The sequence below is a fragment of the Coregonus clupeaformis genome, chromosome 27, assembly GCF_020615455.1.
Source record: "Coregonus clupeaformis isolate EN_2021a chromosome 27, ASM2061545v1, whole genome shotgun sequence".
NCBI lineage: Eukaryota > Metazoa > Chordata > Actinopteri > Salmoniformes > Salmonidae > Coregonus > Coregonus clupeaformis.
The window spans coordinates 16,404,398-16,415,999 of NC_059218.1; the positions used below are offsets into that span (position 1 = coordinate 16,404,398).

Here is an 11,602-nt window from a genome sequence, read left to right on the forward strand (position 1 = left end):
AGGATGTCCCAAGGATTCTGGATAGCATGGACCGTTTTGGCGTGATGCCTGTTCTTAGAGGTTAGAATCAGGACACCAACCTCTGCTGGTTAATAACATCCATGCAGCCTAGTGACATCATCAGCACTGCCATCACCAACTGGACATAGTCTGTCACATCCACTGTATAAGCATGGGGTACACTTGGACACACTCTTTTCATTCACTCCAATACAGCTACGACCAGAGGTGATTTTCTTAACCTTAATCTAATTCTCATAACCTGCTACTTTAATTATCTTTACCTGCAGTGTAAGTTCTAACCTGCTACGAAAAAAATCACTTCCGGTCGTAGCTGTCTCTAAGTGGCGTGAAAAGAGTGTTTCTCATATAGGCATAGACAGTTTGCCGAATGACCAGTAGGCGTAGTTGTTGGGCATCAAGTCACACTAGTGTAGACATTTATTAAATATATACTTCAAGATATTATTTGGGTTAAGATATATAGTTTTTATGTTCCACAATGGAATTGTCCAAATCGTTTATTTTTAAAGGACCACAATATGTAGGTCTATCCATAGACCAACCAAATAGAGGAAACGCCTATGGATTATATAAATACTATTATCCTAAAGGTAAACTAAACTATGCTTGAAGATGTTGTTCGATGTAGGCCAATATATGATATATATGTTTTTATAGCCGACAAACATTTATTAGGATGTGCTCAAGTTAAGCCTGTTAATATAATTGGATATGAATAATATGATTCGATTAAATGTTCAAACAAATCTCATGGCCTATTATTTATTTCCAAATAAGTTCAGACACTTTCGAGGTTAAGGCATCCAAGACACATGAATGCCAGTCTAATAATACAAGACAAAAAACCTGACTGGGCAGACATTAAGGGTTGGCTTGATCCTTATTTTACAGATTTCGATAATTATCGGGATCACCCCGAAGTCTCATTAACGCCCTAATGAGACGCTCGCCTCTCCGTGACATCCAGCCTATCCATCTCGTTAAGGAAATCGCTCTTCAATGCTGATTATTTTATTTGGAACCATAATTATATTTCTTTCGGATGACTCACGGTCTAATCGAGTCCTCGCATAGGGCAGCGGCGCTAATTGAACCATGAGATGCTGTGGCGGGCCGCAGACAATACCTGGATTTGTGGCCGAATGATTTGTTAGCGTTTTCTGTCATAAATCTTGTTCTGGAGGCAGCTTACAGAGTTGCCATTACCTGGCAGAGCCACAAAGTCATAAAATGTTAAACCTAACCCTAACCTTTACCCTAACCTGCTAACCCTATATGCCTAACCCTACACTCGTAAAAAAAAAGGTTCTGGAAAGAACCAAAAAGGGTTCTATGATTTCTTCATATATGGCACCCCTTAAGGTTCTATATAGAACCGAAATTGGTTCCATATAGAACCCCATATGGAATCAATTTTAGTTCAGTGGAGAAGAACCCCTGGTTCTAAATAGAACCTTTAGGGGTACCATAACTGAAGCAGGCAATATAACCCTTTTTGGTTCTATCCAGAACCTTTTTTTCTAAAAGTGTAACCTTAAATTAAGACCAAAAAGCTAATTTCTGTTTTCATGAATCTAAGGGGAAATCACTCAGTTCTGCCTCCAGGACAAGACTCATAACAATAAACGTCAACCTGCCGAAGGATGCGGCAAGGCGACGCACCTGATGGATGTAGTAGCCCTGGCGCGCACCGCGCCTCTCTATTTCCTCGCTCCTCTCTCCTCCCCAGAGCTCAAACACAACAACTTATTACTTCTAATCCCCCGACTGTCACCAAATCACCTGCACGAAACAAGAATATAATTTGTTAAACTGGCATTTCTGCAGATGGAAGATCGATTTTCTCTTTAGAATTCTCTAATTGAGTGAATACAGACGCCTGATGACTTAGATTCGCCCGCAGACCTGGAAGAAGAAGAGGAGGAGGAGGAGGAGAAGAAAAAGAGTCAACAAAAATCATCCTCCGTGTTATCTCTCTGCACCTTGGCCCGAGACGATAATGCACGCGGGAGAGTGAAGGGCAGGCGGTGATGACAGGCAAAAGGCAGCATGCGGTGTCTCTAGCATGAAACTCCCGATGCGCGAGCGAATGCCCAAGGCCCCCTGTGAAAAGGTGAAAAGAGAGAGGTGCACTGGAAATCTACAGCTCCAATACTGCGTATAGAATTACATTTGTTTTCCTTGTGGTTTTATTAAAAGTCACTCCTCATCTCCAGAGCGCGTGAAAATGTCTACTTTCCACTCAGATGCGCCGCATTAACTTGCAGGTGGCGAATTTGTTTGTTTGTCTATTTTTATTTCTATGCTGGATAAGATTGATGTTGTTATGGGGATCTCAGCCAAGGAGGGAAGCCACTCTACTTTGCTCCTTGTTGTGTACCGTAATTACAGCCTTTTCAATTCAGTGAAACGAGGACCTTCATATGACACACACACACACATTTTGTGTTAAATTATAGTTGACCATTTCGTTGGGGAAATAGGCCTAAAAGTGTTCCTAATACGAAAAAATAAACAAAGTGATAATATTAATAACAACAATAATCATTATTATTTGTATTGTAATTACAGCCTTGTTTTCTTGTGTATTAGCACGTGCTTTCGATTTTATGATTTCAATGTTTTGAAACAAAGATGTTTCTGTATGATTAACTCGGAAAAAAAAATCTATACAATTGACTAACATACTGAGAATAAACAATAGCATATATAGGCCTATTGGAGAGGAATTATTAATTTTGGACGTTTTGGTCCGTTATTATTATTATTATTATGCTATTATTATTGTTATTATTATTGTTATTATTATTATTATTATTAGCCTATTACTATTATTATATTCAGAAAGGGTTAGGCCTATTTTTGATACAGTGTAGGCTACTTGCAACATTCCACGGGTGTAAACATACTGAAAATGGGATCTTTTGTTGCACCAGGAAACGGTTACATTTCTTACCACAAATGAATTTGATAAAATGCTTTGTTTTACTCCACGTTTGGCAAATAAAGCTTGAAATCCCTGTGCTTAGTTCTGGGGCAGGTATTGGCTAACCGAGATTGATTCTATAGGTATTGTACGAGGTAAACTAGGTGAATAAATTGTATTAGAGGGAGCCAATGTGTTTTCAGCCTAGCTGTTGTCTTTCTTTGTCTCTGGTCAACAATCTGAAACCTATTTATTAGGGGAAAATAACTTCATCCGCCATGAAAAGTCCAACGTTGGCCCTTTGCAGCACTGTAGAAAGGGATTTAATATCGGGTCACTTTCTACACAAAGACACATAAGTATAAGTGCAGTTTTATGCATTCTTGGAGCATCATGCCAATGCGTCTGCCTCTTGGCGTTTTCCCAGGTTAAATATGAGATGGCGCGCGGAAATGAGTCATTCACTTTTGTGTACAGCCATAAAAGCCGTGAGCTATTGAAAAGTCGTAAAAATAAGCGCGCAATCAATCACACGCAATGGTGCAGTTCTGACCGAGTGGCGAAGACCAAACAGAAGTAATGATTTTAAATTATCGTTATGGTTTCAGCGCACAATCCAAGACAGCCTAAACTGACACAGATAAACGGGTAACATATTATATAATATTATAACGATAATAGATGCTGGATAGGCATATGGCAAATAAAATAAGTATGCTCTTCGAATAAAAATAGGGAAAGAACAACACAAACCCGGACATCTTGAATTACGCACACATTCTCTGCTCTGGCGCTTTAATCCACATTCTGTGATATTTCGGATATGAAAACGAAGACGAACAGACAATTGTTTCCAAATTGAATCCACACTCTTCTCGTTTTTCTAATTTTCAGGACGCGCGGTAGATAGTTACCATGCGGTTGCATGGCGCATAAGGGATTTCCGGTGACCCCGGTGTGTCCGAGATTGTCTGGCGCTCCCTGGTCGGTCGTGACACCAGATTGCCACTAGATAAAAGATAGCCGAGCTAATTCAACCCGGAATGGGCTGGGAGAGGACCCCAAAGTGCCCCAAGTTTACGCTCGGACGCTTCCTTTGTGTTACTTCCAAAAAGGCACCATTCACTATAGAACAAATGAACTAGCTTTCACAAAACGTTCCAACATCTGTGTGGAGCCTGTTGGAGTCTTTTGTGTCCCTTTTATATTTTGAAAACTTGGTGTGTGACAAGAAACTAGTGCTAATTGGTATAATGGCGGTTTATTTACAGACTGCATTAGAGACCTTTTTATACCTGCTTTGTCTGACTGAAATGAATACGCTTAATTTGGGCAGATTAAAAATCAATACCGTGAAAAGTAATTGGCCAACTGCAAAGTGTTTATAACATGATTATGTGTTCGTGTGTGTCTGTTCTAGTGCGACAGTTTGCGACCCTCGCCTTCAGCGGAGATCTGCTGTCTCCTCTATCAAAAGGAAACATTCCCAAATCATGTTCAGCCACAACTCAGTTTCCACTTTCCGCCGAATTATGTACTTAATTTGCTCACATATCATTTACAATAAGTCCCTCCCTGCGTGACAGTCGAGCCTCAACAGTACTAAATCACCTCTAATTTATACTGATTTTACTCTAATAATCGTAATAAAAAGCTTATAGATTTGGCACTAATTACATAAAAGCCTAATGATGTGGAAAATTACTCTGGTTAGAAATATATCGCTATTCTAAACTTTGTTGGCTGACTGAGGAATCAGAGGCATTAGCAGAGGTTCACTTCATCTCCAATAGGCAGGACAGACTAGGACACGTTGGATATTAGAAGTGAAAATGTCTGGTGAAACTAAAAATGATCCACGGCTATTTACAGTAAAATAAAAACAGAGAAAGGACGGTGCTATTAAAACACAAACCATTTACCCACTTCAACAGACTCACATGACATAAACTTGACCTTAATTTGGTTATAAGATGTAGTGTAAAATCCACACTCAGAGCTTTCATACTCGGGCTATGTATGCTTAATCTCATTTGAGGCAGTTGTTTGTGTAGGGAATATGTTGTGTCATTCACACGCCAGAAACGATGTTTATGTAGCCACAGAGGCTGTTAACGTGGGTAAATCGGTCGTTGTTCAAACCTGGCCCATCCACTATAGAGGAAGGCAGAAACAGCACGCACAATTAAACAAATAGTGCACTGATCCAGTTTCTCAATATTAAATCAGGTGATTTTATTGGATATAATTTGGAGTTGAAATCAAAGCCAATTACAGAAATGAGGAGAAATGAACTTGTGAATGTGGCTGGATTGGGGAATTGGCGTGGCTGGCTGCTCAGGGTCTCGAGGTGGCTGACATATCTCGAGCTTCAAATCTGATTGGCTTTCCTTTGAAGAAGCTCATGGGTTCATTCGGTTGTTAGGCGCCTCCCCGTTTCTCTAAAGGACATTATAATGCAAGGAACCTTCTTTTTTAACCACAAACCGAATTTGCTTTCATTTAGGCTATATATATTTTTTAAATAGGTTAAAGTCATAGAGATTTTTTTGGAATAGCATTTCGCCCTGGAGCGGTGCGCAATGCTATCGCACGCCGACCTCCTGGATGCTCGCCTCGGTGAGTTATCATCGCCAAACTCCGGTCTTCAACTCTACTGTAAGCTGGAGGCACTTCTAATCTAAATCAAGCAGAGAGAATTGACAATTTGTTTCTTATTTTATCTTAATGTCCTTTAAGTGAGCTAATTCATTGGAAAAGTAATTATTATTATTATTATTATATTACTGGGTAATTTGATTTAACCGTTTTCTAAATTATTGACTTGATCGAATGGAATTAAGGAGTAGATTAAACGGTGTATGCTAGTTGTGTGCTTGTTTGAATGACATTTAGTCTCTGGTTTTATCCATAATATAATGTCCACTTCGATGTTTTCAGCATGTTTTTAGAAAATATCATTTTGTAAAATAACAAAATGTTCAACCAGCTCTCTGCATGCATGGCAAACTATAGCCCATGTTCCTCTCTTGCCAGACTTTGACAGCTTCGTAAAAGTGTCACATTCAATAGCCTAACTGAAGAATGTATTTTCAATAAATATCTTGTCAATTATAATTTGTTCCTTTAACACAGGGTAGGCTATTATATTATACAAAATAAATGTAACATTGCCTTTAAATTCTGACCGGGTGTTGTGTCTATCCAGGGATGAAGGATGCCGCAGCAGAGCTGCTGGGTCACAGGGAGGCTCTAAAGTGCAGACTAGGCGGTGGAGTGGGACCTGACCCCGGACACTCCGGCGAGCTAGCCCCGGGCCCAGACACCGTGGAGGGGGCTACCATGCTCCCTGGAGACGATATCAACAATGGAGGATCCAACCCTTCCGGCATGCAGGTCAACAGTAAAGAGCAACAGGACAAGCAGCAGCAGAATAACTCCAGCCAATCCGGAGGAAGTCAGAGTCAGAGTCAGAAACAGAAGCGCCACCGGACCCGGTTCACCCCGGCCCAACTTAACGAACTGGAGCGCAGCTTCGCCAAAACGCACTACCCAGACATCTTCATGAGGGAGGAACTGGCCCTACGGATCGGCCTAACGGAATCTCGCGTTCAGGTAACGGAATCTCGCGTGCAGGTTTGTTTGTGATACGGGTTGGGAAATGTGTGTCTCATAGAAAATTATTTAGAAGCAACAATAATAAAACTGTAAGAGTAGTGTAATAATACTGCGTAAAAATATGTGATGAAATGTGTATGCTTATGTATTAGCCCTTTTAACCAAACAAAATAATGTAGGCCTAAATATTAAGTCAATGGCTATTATTATTTCACTTCAAGTAGGGCCGACACAATAACAATATTTGCTATTTGTAGCTAGGCATAATGGATAATTACAAAGTAAACCTACATTATAGTCTAAATTATGAGGAAAATATCCAACTCACAGCTGTTCTCACAGAAGTGTTAATATAATAGTAAAAGTAGCCTGCATCTAATGAATATAAAGTGGAGCCTATAGAAGGAAGTACAATAATATATACCTTGATACTGGGTGAGAAATAGCTCGATAGAAATGTATAATAACCTAAAATATTGTGCCCTATTATTCCCATCGAACCAAAACGATAGCGGAAGAGGAAGTAGCCTTGTGTTTTTTTTTATCTTCATCGAGGCAACCATCTTTTATTTCCTTGTATCAAAAATAATAATAGCATACACCTGATCCCCGATTGTATTTTGTGAGGGTTTTGTTTCTGTTGTTCAAAGTATTAGAAAATGCAAAATAGGCTAGAAGGTAAAATCCCTGACAAAACTGCTTTGGGCGTGCGTGCTGTCCATGGTGCTGAAACGAACGCGCCAGGTCGATTCGCGTGAAACCAGATGCATTTGTTTGATTCATACAATAAATGTGTCCCGAAAAGATGTTATTCAAGACAGAAATGTGAAAACCACGATTTTAAGAGATAACATTTTCCAGAAACAAACGGAGGGAAAATAAAATAGAAATTAAAACAGCTTTTAACTAGCCTATTATCAAGTTGCATTAATAAATTGACTTGGATATAATTTACATTTCATGAGCGTACGTAGGCCTATTCATAATATCTGGCAATCACAGATTGTGGGCTACTTGTGGAAAAAGTAAGGACATCCAATGTAGGCCTAGGTATATGCCTATAATTCAAGAAAATATATGAAAAACAATTCACGAAATTAAGAATTGTATGTAGGCTATATTTTTTCATATAAGGCTACTAATTGTATCAAAAAAAAATATTACATGACAAGATTTGACTGAATTTAAGATATTACTCATGGTAAAAAAAATTATATGGAGGCCTACTACCTATGGAATAAGCCACTTAAAACTGAATGGGCCAGATAAAAACAAGACGCACTTTATTTGGGAATGACGTTGGTTCTTAAAATCTAATAACGTTTCGTGTCATTTTCCTATTGGAGTGGGCATATGCATGCGTCCTCATGCGAGATGAAAATGAAATGATATTGCTTTATTATACCCTCACAATTAAACTCATTTAATTACTTTATTTTGTTTCCCGTTACATTCCATAATTGCCAAAATAGCGCACAAGATTAATTCAAGAACAGCGCGACATTGCAGTTGGCTTTGGTCCTTGTCTGATGCATTGTCGTTCTCGTAGCCATTCTCAGGGTGATAGTGCAATAAAACCAAAGCCTTTATTATCAACCAATTTAAGAATTATTTATTGCAATGAGGGCTTATTAACCAGCAATGAAAAATGTAGACGAGTCGTTCACATGTAAAACAATAACCGTGGTAATCATAATTATTGCACGGATCAATTCGGTTTTAATATTTTATTTACATAAAGTAAGAATTAGCGAAATGATAATCCCTTTATAAAGCCCATCACCAATGATAATAATACTTCTAAACCAACCGGTAAAAATGGATCTGGGATGTTTCGAATGAGAAGGCGCATGCAGCTTGCGCTGTTCTCTTGTGGAATGGGCCTGTCAGAGTTCCACGTCTTAATGGCGGACGCGCTGAAAGTGTACTCTGTCTTTTAAACGGAATGAGAAATAGCATTTTTTTTTATTTGAAGTGTAATGCATTTGAGGCTGGATTTCACGGCTGGCTGCTCTGGGGGAGAGACTGAGATTGGCCTCTTAATACAACGGCCCAGTTTCTCAACCAAATCTTCACATTAATCATCGCCGCTATCCGGGTTACTATAGTCATATATGAGATCTATATAGGCCTAGAAAGTCTCTCTCAAGGACCCGCGGAATAAACACATGTGATCCATTTCTAACTGCGGCCTGGGTCACAATAACGCCTTTATTTCCAAAATACTGATATTATTGTTGTTTTGTGTAGGCTAATAGTCAGTTTATATCCATGTTATGCAGCAAATTGGTTAAAGCAGAACATGTGTTGATATATCAAATAAATATAGCTACTACTGATTTAAATAATAAACAGATTTCGGATATTTTAAATTCATAACAAAATAGTTGCAATAACATATTCTCTGCTGACATGACCGTCTCCCCCATAGGCGTATAGGTTTAGGCTACATGGAAATTACTTTGTGTTTTCTGACTTAGCCATTTTTATTGTATGATATCCAGAGGTGTTTTGGTTACGCACTAATGCAGGCATGCCACAGACGATTTACTGAAATTGATTTGGCGTAATGACATAGAAGCTATCAAAACCCTCGTTTATGGCATGTCATTTCATCAGTTATATCATGTGTAGTGTTATTCAGGGTATCCCATGATAGAAAGAAGATTTGTAATGGCAATATCTGAGTTATGTGCTACCTGCTTATGAACCTAAAACGCTTTCCCGTGAGTAAAAGTGAGCATATACAGAAATGTACAGTAGGCCTACTCATTGTGTCTGAAATTGATGACACTTTAGCCAGATGCTAACCCATCTCTCTCTCTCTCTCTCTCTCTCTCTCTCTCTCTCTCTCTCTCTCTCTCTCTCTCTCTCTCTCTCTCTCTCTCTCTCTCTCTCTCTCTCTCTCTCTCTCTCTCTCTCTCTCTCTCTCTCTACTCTCACTCCTCACTCCACTCCACTCCACTCCACTCCACTCCAGGTTTGGTTCCAGAACCGACGCGCCAAGTGGAAGAAGCGCAAGAAGACCACCAATGTTTTTCGCAATCCGGGGACGCTGCTGCCCACCCACCACGGCCTGCACAGCCAGTTCAACTCTGCCGCTGCCGCCGCCGCGGCCATGGGCGACAGCCTATGCTCCTTCCACGCCAACGACACACGATGGGCTACGGCAGGGATGCCAGGCGTCTCTCAGCTGCAGCTCCCTCCAGCCCTGGGTCGCCAGCACCAGCATGCCATGGCGCAGTCCCTGTCCCAGTGTAGCCTGTCCGGTCCACCGCCCAACTCCATGGGGCTTTCCAACATGTCGTCGAACGGATCCGGGCTCCAGTCTCACCTCTACCAGAACCCGTTCCCTGGGATGGTCTCGGCCTCCCTGTCCGGTCCCACCAACGTGACGGGCTCGCCCCAGCTGTGTAGCTCCCCAGAAAATGACGTCTGGAGAGGGACGAGCATCGCCTCCCTGCGGCGCAAAGCGCTGGAGCACACAGTATCCATGAGTTTCACTTAGTAGTAACCACCACCAAGCCAAGGGCCACGTTTTACGCGTTTTTATTTTTACTTCGTCGTCTTATATAATTTTTTGCATTGTTTTTGAACACATCCAGCCCAATACAGCTGGACAAGGATGTGAATGTCTCCAAGCAAAAAAAGCAACAGCAAAACAACAGCCCTATTCCCCAGTTTTGTTGCCAAACTAATACTGAAACCAAACAATTTGAAGGTGGATAATTGGGTAAATATTTAGCTTGTTAATTTATGACGTGCATGTATTGATGACAACTTTATTTATTTGACATTTATATAGGCTATATTTATTTATTTATCAATGTATTTATTTATTTATCAATTTTTTTATATAACACCTCGTTTTCGTTTCCTTCGTTTATAACAAAATTGTAGACTACTGATATTTGCTACTGGAGTTTCTAACAGTTTCCACAGGCCGATGGTCGAGGGTATAAAAACTGTAAAAAAAAAAAAAAGAAAGCTCATTTTTAATGTTATCTGCTGCACAGCATGCGACCGACCATGATGGGCCACGGGCATGCGCCGTGCACGTGCAGATATCACACTTGGACGTTTTTTGTGTGTGTAAAGCATAAAAAGATTCATAAAACGGAAAAGAGGAAGAAACGTGATAATCTCAAAGGAATCACACAACATGGAAACGAACTTGACTGCATGTGCTGGCCAAGGCAAATTTACGGAAATACCATAAATAAGACAAGAAAATCGACTTGAATATAATCTGTTATATAGGATGTTTTGTGTAGAGGAAGCATTCTTGACTTGTTCGTTCACATTTGGTCAGTTTGTGATATGTTCTAATCTAAATTATTGTATGTGCTTATTATCAAATCTGAATTTCTTAAATGTTTGATCTTATACTGAACAAACCATTTCGTTTCATGGACATGTTTATATCAATTGACTGTAAATTAACAAATAAAAATCATTTTCAATATGTCACATCACGAATCAACCTCCTTTTCTTGAACGTGACGCATGCGTCCAGCATATCGAAATCGATCAAATAGTGACCTAATGTTTATTTTGATATAACTGAAATGAGTCACGGGGATGAAAGAAGCAGTCCCCGGTCTCCGGTAATATTCGGTGTAATAAATAGGAAAACCGATTATCAAATCATCAAACTCTATATAACAACGAGCTGTAAATACAGTATATCCATCCAATAGTTATTGCTACTGATATTTCACCGATGTAGGCTACTGATGGAATTCCACCCCCAGACTCGAGCAAAGCGAGTGGACAAAGATGTGGGTGTGTTATGGATATGAAAGCTCAAGGCAATGGAGAATGTATATCTTTGTATTTGTATTTGTAAGGCCCGGTGTAGCTCAGTTGGTAGAGCATGGCGCTTGCAACGCCAGGGTTGTGGGTTCGATTCCCACGGGGGGCCAGTATGAAAAAAAAAAAATGAAAAAAAAATGTATGCACTCACTAACTGTAAGTCGCTCTGGATAAGAGCGTCTGCTAAATGACTAAAATGTAGATGCAAAATCGATTTCT

General features: G+C 39.9%; 1 protein-coding gene across 4 annotated transcripts; it reads left to right on the forward strand.

Annotated features, from left to right (window-relative positions):
• The first annotated feature begins 5,396 nt into the window (after positions 1-5,396).
• Positions 5,397-11,038, forward strand: LOC121541563 (homeobox protein orthopedia B). 4 transcript variants are annotated; one of them, XM_041850653.2, is made up of 3 exons: positions 5,397-5,608; positions 6,159-6,586; positions 9,549-11,038. In XM_041850653.2, exons 1-3 carry the CDS (start codon positions 5,533-5,535, stop codon positions 10,074-10,076), a joined length of 1,032 nt encoding a protein of 343 aa, XP_041706587.1. In that variant the 5' UTR covers positions 5,397-5,532; the 3' UTR covers positions 10,077-11,038. The 4 variants fall into 4 exon arrangements, with proteins under 4 accessions (XP_041706587.1, XP_041706589.1, XP_041706588.1 ...); XM_041850655.2 differs by having other exon boundaries at positions 5,398-5,569; XM_041850654.2 differs by having other exon boundaries at positions 5,405-5,608; positions 6,159-6,565.
• Positions 11,039-11,602: the final 564 nt, after the last annotated feature.